Source organism: Bufo gargarizans, chromosome 4 (genome assembly GCF_014858855.1).
Source record: "Bufo gargarizans isolate SCDJY-AF-19 chromosome 4, ASM1485885v1, whole genome shotgun sequence".
Taxonomy (NCBI): domain Eukaryota; kingdom Metazoa; phylum Chordata; class Amphibia; order Anura; family Bufonidae; genus Bufo; species Bufo gargarizans.
Genome location: NC_058083.1, coordinates 41454061 through 41473065, shown reverse-complemented (window position 1 = coordinate 41473065; position 19005 = coordinate 41454061). Strand labels below are relative to the sequence as shown.

The 19005-nt window shown below is 47.7% G+C and overlaps 1 protein-coding gene across 1 annotated transcript in view; it reads left to right on the top strand.

The window, feature by feature from the left end:
- Positions 1 to 8295: 8295 nt before the first annotated feature.
- Positions 8296 to 19005, top strand: part of LOC122936019 (opsin-5-like) — a 51219-nt gene continuing 40509 nt past the window's right edge. The window contains exon 1 of the mRNA XM_044292011.1: positions 8296 to 8417. Within this exon, the coding sequence (XP_044147946.1) occupies positions 8345 to 8417 (73 nt within the window). The 5' untranslated portion in view covers positions 8296 to 8344. The remainder of the gene's footprint in view (positions 8418 to 19005) is intronic.

The window sequence follows — 19005 nt, the reverse complement described above, 5'->3', positions numbered from 1 at the left end:
TAAGTCTATACCAGACGGGAGCTGAAACATTGTATCTGTTTGTGCTGAGTTTCTCCACTCCACCGCTCCCACTAGAAGGTTATAGTCTAGCAAAAACTATATATAAGGAGAGCCGTTGGAGCCCCTAGTGTGCTGCAGTTAGAGACCAGTGCTTGGAAGAGGAGACCCCTCCAGACTACTGAGTGATCAGAAGAAGACTCTGCAATGGGGATATGCTGCCACAGACCCTGGATCACCAGCATTGGACCAGGGTATCTGCCTTCTGAAGAGAAAAAGGGACAGCTAGCTCAGGCCTTTCCTCAGCATCAAACCCTTCTTCTGCCAGGGAGGAGACTGGAGAAGCTAGCCCAATGCCTCGCCTGTATTGTTTTGTACCTGTATTCTTCCAGTAAAGAAGCACACTGGTTTACTGCAGACCCTGACTCGCTGGACTTCTTTCCCATTGGGATGCATCACGCCTTACCACGCCTTCCAGAGAGCAGCAACACGTGGTAACACCTCAACGGTGTCCAGGGGAACCAGCGTAGCATTGAAGCCACCCAAAACCCGGCCACTGCATGCTCATCTCACTATATTGAATTGTATTGCTGTCCTTAGGAGGGCGATACAGGTGGATGCTGTGGCAGGGCGCTGGAGCAATGTCGCCCTCCCTCGTTTCCTCTAGTAGGCTTCAAGCCTAAAAATTCCCCCCCAAAAAATAGCCAAGGTGCATAAATAATAAGGCATCTCTAATAAAAGTTATATAATCTTGACTCTTCCCAGCGGTGTCAAGGATAAGACTGTTCTATTATGGGTAGGACGTTCCGCCCTGCAAAATGCAGAACACACCTATGTTTTGCGGATGCACAATTTTCGGACCACAAAACAGGCAATGGTGATGTGCATGAGCGTTAATGCAGACCCGGTGGTGCGGCGGTTTGTAGCAGGTATGCTAAGAATGTGGCCACTGTTAGCAGGTGGCGATCGAGAAAGAGAATTGTTCCGTAGAGAAGCCAGATTGAGTCTGAAAATGAATGCAGCAGGACCGTTGGGTTTTAATGATAAGGTGGAGATTAGCGAGGCTTGAGGAAGCGCAGACTTGTGTGAAATGGCTTTTGCCTGCTGAACTGTACCGCGTCCTACACCGTTGTATTTTGATTACATATGCTGTGCACCACCAGAGCCACGGCTAGACCTCCTGTGTGCTTTGTGCTCCTGGTGGCAGATATGTGATAGCTCAGCTGTGCCTCTCATTCTACGGGCTTGTTCACACAACCGTTTTTTTTCTGCAGTCCGCAAATTGCGGATCCTCAAAAAACGGATGCCGCCCGTGTGCCTTCCGTAATTTGCGGAACGGAACAGGAGGCCCATTCTAGAAATTAGGAGTGCACCAAAATTCCGGCGATCGAAAATATCGGCCGAAAATGGGCCTAATCCATTTCGGCCGATATTGGTACATATCGGCAGAAAATATGGTTGGTTATATACGTTCGGGCGGCCGGCCGGCGGCGCCCCTCATGCTGTGCCTCCTAAGCGATTGCCGCTCTAAAGAATCTCCGGCTCAGTGCTGCGCAGCCTGCTGTGTCTGCTCTGTGCTACTGCTGTTGTTAGTGTAGCGTGGCCGAGCTCTGTTCGTTCCGCGGTACAGGAGCTTTTGTTTCCTGTACCCGGCCGGACTGACAGGAAGTGCTCACTTAGTGTGCACTTCCTTTCAGTCCGGCCGGGTACAAGAAACAAATGCTCCTGTACCGCGGACCGAACAGAGCTCGGCCACGCTACACAGGCTACACTAGAGGTGACAAGGGAGGGGGAGGGGGGGTGTAAAATGAGAGTGACAAGGGGTGTGTAAAATGAGAGTGACAAGGGAGGCGGGTAGAATGAGAGTGACAAGGGAGGGGGGTAGAATGAGAGTGACAAGGGAGGGGGGAGAATGAGAGTGACAAGGGAGGGGGGAAGAGAGTGACAAGGGGGGGTAGAATGAGAGTGACAAGGGAGGGGGTGAATGAGAGTGACAAGGGAGGGGGTAGAATGAGAGTGACAAGGGGGGGTAGAATGAGAGTGACAAGGGGGGGTAGAATAGAGTGACAAGGGAGGGGGTAGAATGAGAGTGACAAGGGAGGGGGTAGAATGAGAGTGACAAGGGAGGGGTAGAATGAGAGTGACAAGGGAGGGGGGTAGAATGAGAGTGACAAGGGAGGGGGGTGAATGAGAGTGACAAGGGGGGGGGTAGAATAAGAGTGACAAGGGAGGGGGGAAATGAGAGTGACAAGGGAGGGGGTAGAATGAGAGTGACAAGGGAGGGGGTAGAATGAGAGTGACAAGGGAGGGGGTAGAATGAGAGTGACAAGGGAGGGGGTAGAATGAGAGTGACAAGGGGGGGGTAGAATGAGAGTGACAAGGGAGGGGGTAGAATGAGAGTGACAAGAGAGGGGGGTAGAATAAGAGTGACAAGGGAGGGGGGGAAATGAGAGTGACAAGGGAGGGGGGGAAATGAGAGTGACAAGGGAGGGGGGGCGGGAAGAGAGTGACAAAGGAGTGAGGGGGAGAGTGACAAGGGAGGGAGGGGGGAGAGTGACATTTTTTTTAAAATAACCACGTTGGGTGGCATTGTGTGTATAATATCTATGTATCTGTTTAACTTTATATTTTAATTCACTTTCCGTTTTTTTTACTTAAAAAAAGTATTTTAAAAGTATTTGGGCAAAAAGGCAGTTTCGGTTTCGGTTTTCGGTCAAGGGCATCCTGAATTTTCGGTTTCGGACCAGAATTTTCATTTCGGTGCACCCCTACTAGAAATGCCTATTCCTGTCCGCAAAACGGACAAGAATTGGACAGGACTCATAATTTTTGCGGTGCCACGGAACAGAGCAACGGATGCGGACAGCACACAGAGTGTATATGGACTGTATGCAGAACGCAGAAAATGGCCCGTATACGGAACGCAAAATACGTTCGTGTGAACGAGCCCTACTTCTGTGGTTTGAACTAGAAAAACGATATAAATGTAGTATCTATCGCCGTAATCTTTCTGACCCAGAGAATTAGGGGAACAAGGCAGTTTTTCCACTCAGGGAATGCTTTAAAAACAAAACCCATAAAACTCTGGGGGAACTGCATTTTTTTTTCCAACTTCACCCCATTTGGAATTTTTCCCCCCCTAGCTTTCTACTACATCGTATGCAATATTAAATGGTGCCATTAGAAAGTACAACTTATTCCGCAAAAAAAAAGCCCTCATACGGCGAGGTGAACTGAAAAGTTATTGCTCCGGGAAGGCAGGGAGTAAAAAAATAAATAAAAATGAAACCGCAAAAACGGGAAATCTCAAGGTCCTGAAAGGGTAAATAAAAACATTGAAAATTTTATTTTTTTCTTTCCATTGCCATATTCATCAGCGTGAGGGTTTGGCCAGTGTTGTCAGTAGCATATCATTGTGGTGCAAGTGGTCCTCTGCCGACATCCTCCATTGTATGCATTTTTGCTGGGGATTGCCGTTAGCAGCGGATCACATGCAGAGGGATTGCTCCCCTGGGTATAAACACTCTACAGTGTAGTTTGGGGTTTTGAGCTCTTCCTCCCATTTAGGCCACTTCATTCAGAGAATTGTTTTTTCTTGATATATATGGAATGTGCCATAGTTTATCGTTGGTAACACTCTGTGCACCTGGTAGCCCGTGTCACATGGCCTGTTATATTTGGGGCTCGCAGCCTCCTCCTCCCTCCCATTGTATTAGGGATGTTACTATGGAGGTATGTGGGAGCTTGTCTGTAAGTCGGAACTCAGCACCTATCGGACTGTGCTCACACACTGTAGGTAGGTTAGCGGTAGGACCCACGCCACACTGAGATACCTTGACCTTGATATATTCCAGTCAGGAACATATCGAAGCCCAAGTCACTCCGACTTGGGCTCCGATGTGTTCCTGACTGGAATATATTGGCCAAAGTCTCCGTTTTTAACATCAGCGTGAGGGTTTGGCCCGTATTGTCAGTTGCATATTATTGTGGCGCAGCTTGTGCAGTGATGTATACATATTCCGACCCCCAGAGCCGTTTAAGGGATCTTTTTTTTTTTTTTTTTAAACAATTTGTTTTAATTAAAATTTCTTCTGCTCAGTTAATAAAAATGTTTAGCAGAAACCTGTGGCGTTGCGTTTCGCCTTCTGTGTTGCTTACTGGACAGGGCAGGGGGAGCCATACTCAGTTTTGCTATGTGGTCCTATGATATTTGTGTACATGCCTGGCCTGAGTACAGTTGTGGCAAACCATCTGCCGGGAAGAGTATTACATCTGTGCTGACAGTAAGCAGAGATCATGGAAATGGTGAGGAATTAAAATGCTAATTATATCAGAAAATGACAGAATTTACAAAAAACAGAAACCCCTTTAATTAGAAATGAAAGTTACTGCAGGTTCAGTCACAGACACTGCTGTACCACCTAACTCCAGCAGAGGGCGGCACATACTTGATGAAGAAAGGGAAAGAGATTCTGTGGTCAAGAGGTGAGTATGTAGAGTCCTTCCAGTGCCCTGAGAGCAGAATGTTCCTAAGGGAGAACATGTGATCTGTGTGCAATTCTGTGTGCAGAGAAGAGGCTGTGTGCAGAGAAGCAGGGTACAGGGAGGCTGCGTGCAGAGAAGCAGGGTACAGGGAGGCTGTGTGCAGAGAATCAGTGTACAGGGAGGCTGTGTGCAGAGAAGCAGTGTACAGGGAGGCTGTGTGCAGAGAAGCAGTGTACAGGGAGGCTGCGTGCAGAGAAGCAGTGTACATGGAGGCTGTGTGCAGAGAAGCAGTGTACAGGGAGGCTGTGTGCAGAGAAGCAGTGTACAGGGAGGCTGTGTGCAGAGAAGCAGTGTACAGGGAGGCTGTGTGCAGAGAAGCAGTGTACAGGGAGGCTGTGTGCAGAGAAGCAGTGTACAGGGAGGCTGTGTGCAGAGAAGCAGTGTACAGGGAGGCTGTGTGCAGAGAAGCAGTGTACAAGGAGGCTGTGTGCAGAGAAGCAGTGTACAGGGAGGCTGCGTGCAGAGAAGCAGGGTACAGGGAGGCTGCGTGCAGAGAAGCAGTGTACAGGGAGGCTGCGTGCAGAGAAGCAGTGTACAGGGAGGCTGCGTGCAGAGAAGCAGTGTACAGGGAGGCTGTGTGCAGAGAAGCAGTGTACAGGGAGGCTGTGTGCAGAGAAGCAGTGTACAGGGAGGCTGTGTGCAGAGAAGCAGTGTACAAGGAGGCTGTGTGCAGAGAAGCAGTGTACAGGGAGGCTGTGTGCAGAGAAGCAGTGTACAAGGAGGCTGCGTGCAGAGAAGCAGTGTACAGGGAGGCTGCGTGCAGAGAAGCAGTGTACAGGGAGGCTGTGTGCAGAGAAGCAGTGTACAGGGAGGCTGCATGCAGAGAAGCAGTGTACAGGGAGGCTGCGTGCAGAGAAGCAGTGTACATGGAGGCTGTGTGCAGAGAAGCAGGGTACAGGGAGGCTGCGTACAGAGAAGCAGGGTACAGGCAGGCTGTGTGCAGAGAATCAGTGTACAGGGAGGCTGTGTGCAGAGAAGCAGTGTACAGGGAGGCTGTGTGCAGAGAAGCAGTGTACAGGGAGGCTGTGTGCAGAGAAGCAGTGTACAGGGAGGCTGTGTGCAGAGAAGTAGTTTACAAGGAGGCTGTGTGCAGAGAAGCAGTGTACAGGGAGGCTGTGTGCAGAGAAGCAGTGTACAAGGAGGCTGTGTACAGAGAAGCAGTGTACAGGGAGGCTGTGTGCAGAGAAGAAGTTTACAAGGAGGCTGTGTGCAGAGAAGCAGTGTACAGGGAGGCTGCGTGCAGAGAAGCAGTGTACAGGGAGTCTGCGTGCAGAGAAGCAGTGTACAGGGAGGCTGCGTGCAGAGAAGCAGTGTACAGGGAGGCTGCATGCAGAAAAGCAGGGTACAGGGAGGCTGCGTGCAGAGAAGCAGTGTAAAGGGAGGCTGCGTGCAGAGAAGCAGGGTACAGGGAGGCTGCGTGCAGAGAAGCAGTGTACAGGGAGGCTGCATGCAGAGAAGCAGTGTACAGGGAGGCTGTGTGCAGAGAAGCAGTGTACAGGGAGGCTGAGTGCAGAGAAGCAGTGTACAGGGAGGCTGCATGCAGAGAAGCAGTGTACAGGGAGGCTGCATGCAGAGAAGCAGTGTACAGGGAGGCTGTGTGCAGAGAAGCAGTGTACAGGGAGGCTGCGTGCAGAGAAGCAGTGTACAGGGAGGCTGTGTGCAGAGAAGCAGTGTACAGGGAGGCTGCATGCAGAGAAGCAGTGTACATGGAGGCTGTGTGCAGAGAAGCAGTGCACAGGGAGGCTGTGTGCAGAGAAGCAGGGTACAGGGAGGCTGTGTGCAGAGAAGCAGTGTACAGTGAGGCTGTGTGCAGAGAATCAGTGTACAGGGAGGCTGTATGCAGAGAAGCAGTGTACAGGGAGGCTGTGTGCAGAGAATCAGTGTACAGGGAGGCTGTGTGCAGAGAAGCAGGGTACAGGGAGGCTGCGTGCAGAGAATCAGTGTACAGGGAGGCTGTGTGCAGAGAAGCAGTGTACAGGGAGGCTGCTTGCAGAGAAGCAGTGTACAGGGAGGCTGCGTGCAGAGAAGCAGTGTACAGGGAGGCTGCATGCAGAGAAGCAGTGCACAGGGAGGCTGTGTCCAGAGAAGCAGTGTACAGGGAGGCTGCATGCAGAGAATCAGTGTACAGGGAGGCTGTGTGCAGAGAAGCAGTGTACAGGGAGGCTGCATGCAGAGAAGCAGTGTACAGGGAGGCTGCATGCAGAGAAGCAGTGCACAGGGAGGCTGTGTGCAGAGAAGCAGTGTACAGGGAGGCTGTGTGCAGAGAATCAGTGTACAGGGAGGCTGTGTGCAGAGAAGCAGTGTACAGGGAGGCTGCATGCAGAGAAGCAGTGTACAGGGAGGCTGCATGCAGAGAAGCAGTGTACAGGGAGGCTGCATGCAGAGAAGCAGTGTACAGGGAGGCTGCATGCAGAGAAGCAGTGTACAGGGAGGCTGCATGCAGAGAAGCAGTGTACAGGGAGGCTGTCTGCAGAGAATCAGTGTACAGGGAGGCTGTGTGCAGAGAAGCAGTGTACAGGGAGGCTGTGTCCAGAGAAGCAGTGTACAGGGAGGCTGCATGCAGAGAATCAGTGTACAGGGAGGCTGCATGCAGAGAAGCAGTGTACAGGGAGGCTGCATGCAGAGAAGCAGTGCACAGGGAGGCTGTGTGCAGAGAAGCAGTGTACAGGGAGGCTGTGTGCAGAGAATCAGTGTACAGGGAGGCTGTGTGCAGAGAAGCAGTGTACAGGGAGGCTGCATGCAGAGAAGCAGTGTACAGGGAGGCTGTGTGCAGAGAAGCAGTGTACAGGGAGGCTGTGTGCAGAGAAGCAGTGTACAGGGAGGCTGCGTGCAGAGAAGCAGTGTACAGGGAGGCTGCATGCAGAGAAGCAGTGTACAGGGAGGCTGCATGCAGAGAAGCAGTGTACAGGGAGGCTGCATGCAGAGAAGCAGTGTACAGGGAGGCTGTCTGCAGAGAATCAGTGTACAGGGAGGCTGCATGCAGAGAAGCAGTGTACAGGGAGGCTGCGTGCAGAGAAGCAGTGTACAGGGAGGCTGCGTGCAGAGAAGCAGTGTACAGGGAGGCTGTGTGCAGAGAAGCAGTGTACAGGGAGGCTGCGTGCAGAGAAGCAGTGTACAGGGAGGCTGCATGCAGAGAAGCAGTGTACAGGGAGGCTGTGTGCAGAGAAGCAGTGTACAGGGAGGCTGTGTGCAGAGAAGCAGTGTACAGGGAGGCTGTGTGCAGAGAAGCAGTGTACAGGGAGGCTGCGTGCAGAGAAGCAGTGTACAGGGAGGCTGCATGCAGAGAAGCAGTGTACAGGGAGGCTGCATGCAGAGAAGCAGTGTACAGGGAGGCTGCATGCAGAGAAGCAGTGTACAGGGAGGCTGTCTGCAGAGAAGCAGTGTACAGGGAGGCTGCGTGCAGAGAAGCAGTGTACAGGGAGGCTGCGTGCAGAGAAGCAGTGTACAGGGAGGCTGTGTGCAGAGAAGCAGTGTACAGGGAGGCTGCGTGCAGAGAAGCAGTGTACAGGGAGGCTGTATAAACTCTGAGAACTGGGTATCTGATAAAGGGTTTTCTAAACCAGGCGACCTAATGTCCTGACATAGCAAGCACCTGCAGAGCGGTATGCTGCCTAATATCTGTTAGGAGTTGTAGTAGCCCAGGGTGGCTGCTGTGATTGGGCGCTGCAGATGTCCCAGTTCCCAGCCCCCTCATCCCCGTGGTCAGCCTCTGCACATCCTCCTCGCTGAGCTCACACACAGCAGGACCATGAGCGGCGCACTGCTGCAGCTAATGGCTTAAAGTTTCCTGCAGCAGCCGAGGATGGAGGACAAGTATGCTTCCACCTTACATCCTCTGGTGGACTATGGGGCTGGCTTCTTCCTATTGCTTGTAGGTAAGTGAGCGCAGGCTATTTGATTCATTACTAATAATAATGTTGTATTGTTACTATTATTAAATACATGTCATTGTTATCATTATTTTTATATTATTGTTTCATTATAGTTGTTCATATTATAAATAAGTTAAAAAATAAATAAAAATATCTGTCTATCTATTATCTATCTCATATCTTTCCTTCTTTCATTCTTTCTCAAATATCTAAACGTCCGTCCGTCTGTCTATCCATCTGTCTGTCTATCTTTTTACCGTATGCAGTAAGCCCATATTTTATCTTTTCATCCGATTCTGAATGCTCCTTTTCTAACACATACTGACTCAGTGACAGATTTGCTAACGTCTAGAAATTCCTGGACAGTCCATGGAAGTAGCGGCTTCTCTAGTGTCTGATTTCCTGAGGCTGGAGGTACTTCAGCGAGTTCTTCTGGTGGTAACGATTATTTCACAGCCCCCAGTAAACGCTGTGATTGCGTCCAGTTATCAGCGGACTGAGCTGCAGACACGAATCACTTCTAATCTCATTCATTTATTAGGATTTCCTATTAACTGATTTAGGCTGCGTTCACAAGTGACCACAGGTCGCACCACATTTTTTCCAGAAGAGTAAAAATAGTTTTAACAATTTTGAGGAGTTTTTTTAGCCGAGGAGCAGTAGGAATTTTGCGGTAATTCACATATATAATGCATAGGTCACATAACGTTATGGGGCTGAACCATTGCTGGTCTCCCTGCAGGAATAAGTGCAGACAATTTTACATTTATCCAACATCATACACTAAACATAAGACCACTGCCGCCATACACTGCGCCCACCTGACGCTGCCATACACTGCGCCCACCTGACGCTGCCATACACTGCGCCCACCTGACGCTGCCATACACTGCGCCCACCTGACGCAGCCATACACAGCACCCACCTGACACCGCCATACACAGCGCCCACCTGATGCTGCCATACGCAGCGCCCACCTGATGCTGCCATACACAGCGCCCACCTGACGCTGCCATACACAGCGCCCACCTGATGCTACCATACACAGCGCGCACCTGACGCTACCATACACAGCGCCCACCTGACGCCGCCATACACAGCGCCCACCTGACGCCACCATACACAGCGCCCACCTGACGCCGCCATACACAGCGCCCACCTGACGCCGCCATACACAGCGCCCACCTGACGCCGCCATACACAGCGCCCACCTGACGCCGCCATACACAGCGCCCACCTGACGCCGCCATACACAGCGCCCACCTGATGCCGCCATACACTGCACCCACCTGACGCAGCCATACACAGCACCCACCTGACACCGCCATACACAGCGCCCACCTGATGCTGCCATACGCAGCGCCCACCTGATGCTGCCATACACAGCGCCCACCTGACGCTGCCATACACAGCGCCCACCTGATGCTACCATACACAGCGCGCACCTGACGCTACCATACACAGCGCCCACCTGACGCTGCCATACACAGCGCCCACCTGACGCCGCCATACACAGCGCCCACTGTACAATAGACTGGTTACACTGACATAGCCCTGCTTTATACACACCTTCCATACATAAAGTACCTCTGCATTCTCCACTAGCACAGTCCTACACAGAGCCTGTGTTCCCCCTAACTCCTCCCACACACATGGCTAATCACATGACTGTGACATCACCTCAGGTCCTGTAACCACAGTGTAGTCAGCAGCTGCTCCTGGTGAGAAAGATGTCTGTGAGGGGCGGGTCTTCTCGGGAGAGGGGCGGGGCTTCATGTGTGCCGGACCTGGCGGCTTTTGATACAGTGCTTCTGACTAGAAAAATACCATGCGTAAAAATAAGCATGAATCTTTTTCCAGGGAGTAAAATGGCGTGAACAGGCGGCTATGACGCTTGTACAGGCGTTATTGCGACCTCTGCAAGTGACTGATTAGGGGCGGATTCTGACACAGAATAAAACGCACCAAAGGTTGCATTCACACGGTGCGGATTTTGTTGCAGAAAAGCTGCAGATTAGACGCAGTTACATTCTTTGCATTGGAAGCGGTGTAATCCGCAGGATAAGGCTACTTTCACACCTGCGTTCGGAGCGGATCCGTCTGGTATTTGCACAGACGGATCCGCACTTATAATGCAACTGCTTGAATCCGCTCAGAACGGATCCGTTTGCATTGTTCTTTTATAAAAAAGTCTAAGTCAAAGCGAATCCGTCCTGACTTACATTGAAAGTCAATGGGGGACGGATCCGTTTTCAACTGCACCAGATTGTGTCAGTGAAAACGGATCCGTCCCCATTGACTTACATTGTGTGCCAGGACGGATCCGTTTGGCTCCGCTTCGCCAGGGGGACATCAAAACGCTGCAAGGCGGAACGGAGCCAAACTGATGCATTCTGAACAGATCCTTATCCATTCAGAATGCATTGGGGCTGAACTGATCCGTTTTGAATCGTTTGTGAGATCCCTAAACGGATCTCACAAACGGAATTCAAAACGCCAGTGTGAAAGTAGCCTAATACTGACTTGCTGCAGATTTCATATCCGCACCACCATATCGGTTCCTGCTGCTGATTTCTTCTGCCACGTGGGAATGAGAATTGCTAAAAACGGATACTGTACAGCGCTGCAGCTCACCGGTCATGTGTGAACCGAGGCTAATGGAGGAATCCTTCAGAACTATGTGGAGTCTTATATCATTCAGTGTCAGTGGAGAGCTGGGTAATAGCCCCTGAAGGACACATTAAGCCTCATGCACACAAACGTATTTTCTTTCCATGTCCGTTTTTTTTTTTTGTGTGGTCCGTATGTGGAACCATTCATTTCATGTCCGCAACTCTGTTCCGCAAAAAAAAAAATTTGAACTTGTCCTATTATTGTTCGCCTTAGGGCTCATGCACATGACCGTATGCATTATGCAGTCTGCAAAACACGGATCCACAAAAAAAAAAAGGATGACGTCCGTGGGCATTCCGTATTTGGCGGAACGAAACAGCTGGCCCCTAATAGAACACTACTATCCTTGTCCGTTATGCAAACAATAATAGGACATGCTCTTATTTTTTTGCGGAACGGTCATGCAAACATATAGAAACGGAATGTGCATGGAGTAACTTCTGTTTTCTTTTTGCGGACCCATTAAAATCGATGGTTCCGCGCACAGTCCGCAAAAAAAACAAAACGGAGTGGACATGGAAAGAAAATACGTTTGTGTGCATGAGCCCTTACGGACAAGGATAGGACTGTTCTATTAGGGGCCAGCTGTTCCGTTACGCAAATTACGGAATGCACACGGACGTCATCCTCATTTTTTGTGGATCCGTGTTTGGCGGACAGCAAAATACATACGGTCATGTGCATGAGGTCTAATGCTGATGGGACCTCCATGACCTTCGCCTGCCCTAATAGACACCACATAAGGGGAATCTTCTCCCTTGGGCGTCCTTCTCATCACTCTCTTCACTTTTCCACTTGTGACTTGTCACTTCTAATTTTTGTCTGTGTCCACGGGGACCTTCTTCTCTAGAAGTCTATATGTTAAACCTGGCCTCTGGGATGATCTCCCTCTTCTCTGGTTTCTAAACGTGTCTCCAACTTCATGCGTAAGCCGAGATCTGACTGCAAGCCTGTCTTCCGTGGCCGTCAGCCTCGTCTACGTCTTACTGCCCCCTCCTCGTTCTCCACATCCAAGCTCCGGGACTGAACTGTGTAAGGAAAGTGATCGCTTCTATGAAATGTCCTCCACACCAATGAACTTGTGATGGCCATGAAGGGATTAGCATTAGATTGCAAGCTTTTTTTTCCCTGACCCACAAGCTTCTAACTCAGTGCATCTCCCTGTGTTTGGTTTGTGCGAGTGGACAGGAGTGGCGAGGATGGTGGTAGCAGTACTCATGGTGGCTATGGTCCTGCTGCAGAGCTTCCTGGGTCATCCACACCCTGGTAGTGGTCTCCTGCCTGAAGCAAGGTGGGGCACTTTTGGTGTTGGAAGGGTTGTGGGGTGCAATGCAGAATACGTAGAACATGATTGAGGTAGTAGTCTGCTGCAGGTAACATTCAACCTTTACTGAAATGTAAACAGCATTCACATAAATCCAGAAGAGATGCAGGCAGTTGTCTTCAAGGGGTTGTCTAACTTCAGGAAATGGCATTTATCATGTACAGAAAGTTAGTACAAGGCACCTACTAATGTATTGTGATTGTCCATATTGCCTCCTTTGGTTGGATTCATTTTTCCATCACATTATACACTGCTCGTTTCCACAGTTACGACCACCCTGTAATCCAGCAGTGGTGGTCGTGCTTGCCCACCATAGGAAAAATTGCCAGCTGTGGGCACAAAGGCTGGTGCTTTTTTCTATAGTGTGCAAGCACGGCCACCACTGATGGATTGCAGGGTGGTCGTAACCATGGAAACGAGCATTGTATAATGTGATGGAAAAATGAATCCATCCAGCGAAGAAAGCAATATGGACAATCACAATATATTAGTAATTAAATGTTATTTAACCCTTTAAGGACCCATGACGTAGCTGTACGTCATGGGTCCAATCCCCAAACATGGCGCCCGCTCGCGCGTGCAGCGAGCGCCTTAGCCGCGGGGTTTCTGCTATTTTAAGTAGCAGAGACCAGCAGCACATGTATGCGATCAGCCATGTGATGTGATCAAATGTGACCACGGCATCTGCGCAGACCGGAACCGGAAGTCACGCCCTTCCGGTCCGGTAACAGCATTCTCCTGCTGAGATCGGGGAACCTGTTACCTTGTGCTAATTGACCGAAGCCTCAAGCAGGCTTCAGAGTCAATTAGATGTATACAGCAATACAGGCCACTGGGTGGCAGCCTTGTATTGATAGTGCAAATGAAGTCTTTAATGATGGCTATTTAGCCATCACTGAATACTATGGGCAATCGAATGACTGCCAGTTATTGTCACCCAAGGTGACTTAAAAAAAAAGTAAAAAAAAAGTTTTTACAAATACAGTCATGTGAAAAAATTAGGACACCCTTTGAAAGCATGTGGTTTTTTGTAACATTTTTAATAAAAGGTTATTTCATCTCCGTTTCAACAATACAGAGAGATTAAAGTAATCCAACTAAACAAAGAAAACTGAAGAAAAGTCTTTTCAAGATCTTCTGTAAATGTCATTCTACAAAAATGCCTATTCTAACTGAGGAAAAAGATAGGACACCCTCACATGTATTCCCTCTTAAATTGGCTCAGATCTCACACAGGTATATCACACCAGGTGCACATAATTAGTAGAGCGTTACTCTGCATGTTGAATGAGGCTTGCCCTATTTAAACCTCAGACATTTAGTTTGGTGTGCTCCTGACTGTTGAAGTGAGAGTGAGCACCATGGTGAGAGCAAAAGAGCTGTCAGAGGACTTCAGAAAAAAGATTGTAGCAGCCTATGAGTCTGGGAAGGGATTTAAAAAGATCTCAAAAGATTTTGAAATCAGCCATTCCACTGTCCGGAAGATAGTCTACAAGTGGAGGGCTTTCAAAACAACTGCCAACATGCCCAGGACTGGTCGCCCCAGCAAGTTCACCCCAAGAGCAGACCGCAAGATGCTAAAAGAGGTCTCCAAAAACCCTAAAGTGTCATCTCGAGAACTACAGCAGGCTCTGGCTACTGTTGATGTAGAAGTACATGCCTCTACAATCAGAAAGAGACTGTACAAGTTTAACTTGCATGGGAGGTGTGCAAGGAGGAAACCTTTGCTTTCCAAGAGAAACATCGAGGCCAGACTGACATTTGCCAGAGATAAAGTTGACAAAGACCAGGACTTCTGGAATAATGTTCTTTGGACAGATGAGTCCAAAATTGAATTATTTGGACACAACAGCAGAGGACATGTTTGGCGTAAACCAAACACAGCATTCCAAGAAAAGAACCTCATACCAACTGTGAAGCATGGAGGTGGAAGTGTCATGGTTTGGGGCTGCTTTGCTGCAGCAGGACCTGGTCAGCTCACCATCATAGAATCCACGATGAATTCTACTGTGTATCAGAAGGTGCTTGAAGAACATGTGAGACCATCAGTTAGAAAATTAAAGCTGAAGCGGAACTGGACCATGCAACATGACAATGACCCAAAACATACTAGTAAATCAACCAAAGATTGGCTGAAAAAGAAGAAATGGAGAGTCCTGGAATGGCCAAGTCAAAGTCCAGATTTGAATCCCATTGAGATGCTGTGGGGTGACTTGAAAAGGGCTGTACGTGCAAGAAACCCCTCAAACATCTCACAGCTGAAAAAGTTCTGCATTGAGGAGTGGGGTAAAATTTCCTCAGACCGATGTCGAAGACTGGTAGATGGCTACAAGAACCGTCTCACTGCAGTTATTTCAGCCAAAGGAGGTAACACTCGCTATTAGGGGCAAGGGTGTCCTATCTTTTTCCTCAGTTAGAATAGGCATTTTTGTAGAATGACATTTACAGAAGATCTTGAAAAGACTTTTCTTCAGTTTTCTTTGTTTAGTCGGATTACTTTAATCTCTCTGTATTGTTGAAACGGAGATGAAATAACCTTTTATTAAAAATGTTACAAAAAACCACATGCTTTCAAAGGGTGTCCTAATTTTTTCACATGACTGTATATAAAAAAAATAGTTAAAATCACCCCCCTTTCCTTAAAATAAAAATACTTAAACAATAAAAAAAAAAATTCAACATCATGGGCATTGCCGCGTGCAAAAATGCCCATACTATTAAAATATAACAATATTAATAGCATACAGCAAATGGTGTAGCGGGAAAAAAATGAAAACAGACAATTTGCCATTTTTTGTCACTTCAACTACTCAATAATTTTTTTTATAAAAAGTGATCAAAAAGTCACACACACTTTAGGGTACTTTCACACTGCTGTTCACCCTGTCGGATCCGTCCTTCCGCTGTTTCGCCGTGCCGCCGGACCGCGGCTCCATCCCTATTGACTATAATGGGGACGGGGACGGCTCTCCGGCGCAGTACGGCAGTGCACGGCAAAAGGCCACCGGACTAAAAGTCCTGCATGTCCGGCTTTTTAGTCCGGCGAGCCTCTGACCGCGAACTGCCGGACTGCGCCGGAATGCCGCCCCGTCCCCATTATAGTCAATGGGGACGGAGCGATGGTCCAGTGGCACAGCGAAACAGCGGAAGGACGGATCCGACAGGGTGAACAGCAGTGTGAAAGTACCCTAAAATTGGTATCACTGAAAAGAACAGATCGTTCTGCAAAAAAAGGAGCCCTCACACAGCCCCGTACATATAGCTACAAAAAAGTTATAGGGGTCAGAATATGCCTATAAAGAAAAATATTATTTTTTCAGTATTAAAACGCAAGAAAATTATACAAGTGTGTTATCGTTGGAACCGTACTGACTTGGAGAATGAAGATAACAGGTCAATTTTACCGCATAGTGTACAATGTATAAAAACCTTTATCAGAATTGCATTTTTTCCCAATTCTACCCCATTTGGAATTTTTTTCCTGCTCCCTACTACATAGTATGCAACCGGAAATGATGCCATTAGAAAGTACACATAGCCCTCATAAGGCTATGTGAGTGGAAAAATAAAAAAAGTTAGGACTATGGGAAGGCGGAGAGTGAAAAACGAAAACACAAAAATGGAAAATCCCAGGGTCCTTAAGGGGTTAAAGCAGCGTTTCACAAAGACATGACGGCTTCCTTGGAGAAGAACAGAGTAAAGGTAGTCACAATTATAGGCAATTTATCTGTCTGTGCAAAAGGACTCTTAGGGCTCTTTCACACAAGCGGATCCCATGCGGGTAATCCGCTGCGTGAGAGAGAGCCAAGCCCCGCTCTGGACAGCAGAGATACGGCGCATTAACATGATTGATAATGCTTTATCTCACTGTGATTTTGTAGCAAAAAGATCACAGAGAGGCACGGAGCATTATCAATCATGTTACTGCTCCGAGTCTCTGCTGTCCAGAGCAGGGCTTGGCTCTCTCTCACGCAGCGGATGTCACGCACAGCATCCGCTCGTGTGAAAGAGGATCCAACACCAGACACCCCTGAAAAAAATACATTGAAAATGTTGCTATAGCAAACTTCCATCAATCCAGGATCTATGCTGGATAATTAAATGTTCTGGATTGTCATATAATCACTGGTGAGAATAACAAAAAAAAAAAAATATCACTGGTGAAAATAACGATTCAGTGAAAATCCTGAAACATGGCACAGCTATAGCGGCTTTACTAGCAAAAACAGATGATTCGGAAAACCACTCACGTTGCAACTTGTTGATGCACCAGAAAAGGTGGCCATGGATAGGCTTGGCCTTCATTCATTCAGTTGACACCTTATATTCCGGGGGAAGGGGGGGTTAGTGCTTTAGTACCAAAAATGATCCCATTCTAGCTGATTATGAGTGATTTAGATTCAGAGGGCAGATACGTCTGTTTATTGTGCCAGATATATCACCTTGTTTGTATGATAGCTGCTGTATATATCCCACCCCGTTTTTAAAGGGGTGGGATCCATAAGGTACTGGTCGTTGTGTCCTCAGCTCTCATTTGCCACTTGCTTATATTAGGGGATTTTAATCGACATGTCCACCCATATCTAGATAAGTTTAACACTGTACCTGCTCCAGTGGGATGGTCTTTGTACACAGTTTGGACATCTGCTTGAAGAGCAAACTCTCTTTGACCTCTGGCGAGTTAGGAATCTATGTCTTTCTAGTACATATAATCCCCTCTTTAGGATTTATATGGTGTCGGGGAATGAAGCAATGCTCATTATGCTCACTGACGCAGGTTAGAGGTTTGTCTGATCATTCCCCAGTAATATTTGCACATGCTTTTATGCAATCGTCATCTCCATTAAAGGGATTATGACTTAATGTGATATCACTGGAGAGAGTGTCTTTGTAACTCCATTTCTGTTTTGATCTGAATAATGACTCTGCGAGTCTGGGGGTCATATGAGATCCAATGAAGGTCTGGCTTCGTGGCTGATTGACGTAGCAAATTAATAGGGTGAATAAGAAAACTCGACATCTGGGAGACTCCCTGCAATCTCGTTTGAATGATACTGATTGAGACATGATAAGTAACCAAGCATCAGCTACTGGCAGTGGCGGGAAGCCAAACTACTTATACCACACGCATTATTGAGGTAGCAAGTAGGCTTTTATGCAACCAACAATATTTTGAGGAAGGGTGGAAGAGCCGGCCACCATGATTGTTGCCCAATCTGGTTCTTCATATATTGTCTCTATAAATGAGAAGGGGTTGGTGGTCTCCCACACACCTGATATTTTAAGAGTTGTTCAATTTTATTACGCCTCACTACATTCTTCTAGATGTCATATGCCTAGATCACAGATGTCTTCTTATTTGGACGTAATCCAATCATTGGAGGAGAGAGATAGTTTAGAGAACCCTTTGATTGTCAATGAAATTACAAAGGCTGTGAAATCAATGTCTAATGAGAAGGTACAAGGGTCTGATGGCCTGCCAGAGGAGGTCATCTATATTTTATTGCCTGAACTTCTTAAAGTATGTAATTATATTTAAAAAAAAAACGAGGATGACAGGCAAATTTATAAGATTAGGCAGAGAGAGGCCAATTGGCTTCTACCTCATAAGAGATTTTTTGCCTTCCTCTGAATCAACTTGCAGGATAACAGGCTAAACTGGATGTCTTTTTTCAGCCTTACAATCTATGTTACCATGTTATACAACCGCCTTCCGTCGTGTTTTTTTAAAGTGTTCCCAGTATTGGTTAACACTAAATGAGATCGAGATCCGAGGCTTATTGAAGTTGTTGATTGGGCTGAGGTTCTCCGCCATGTACCCCTCTTGTCCTTGAGCTCAGGGTTATTTTTTGTATAATTTTGGTCAGACTCCACTTGAGGGTCATCTCAGGGAGATACCATTCATATGTTGTGGAGCTGTCCTAATCTAATTTGGCTGGAGATCCTTGAACTGAATGATTCATTTTACCAGTTGTCGTTTTATGTATCTTAGGGGGTCAGTTGTGTCACTTCAGGAGTTGATCGCTCATCACTGATTGCTGAGAACCCAAATGTTCATGTGCAAATTGTTCATCAGGTTAATTAGAGACTCTAATTAGAAGGATCAGTGTATGTAAAAAGAGGTCTGGGTCGGCATGGCTCAAGAATCTCTGATTATAACTCTTACCCTTGTCAATGCTCCATGTGTACGTCATGTAATGCACCCTTTATCCTACTGTGATTAGCCTTCAGTTCTTTGGGAGGCATTGTAATTACACATGATGTGGCCTGACTTCAGATGTGATATGCAATTTTCTCCCTATGGTGATGTGATTTGAAGGGCTCATTGTGCAGCTGTGAAGGGTATTCTGGAAAGGTGGGTTGTTTTACCGTTTGCTTATGTTTAAAATTGTCCCCAAACATCCCAAAATTATTTCATTTTAAAAAAAAAAGTAAGGGAGATCTGTAAATGCTTAAAGCGTTGCGGCAGGTTCATGCCTGTAGCTCGTATCGATGTGTTTTTGCTTATCGTCTTTGGTGACAATTTTCACATCTCTACAGAAGTGTTGTTTTGGCATTGTGGTCTGTAACTTGGGGACATGTCATCAGGCATCA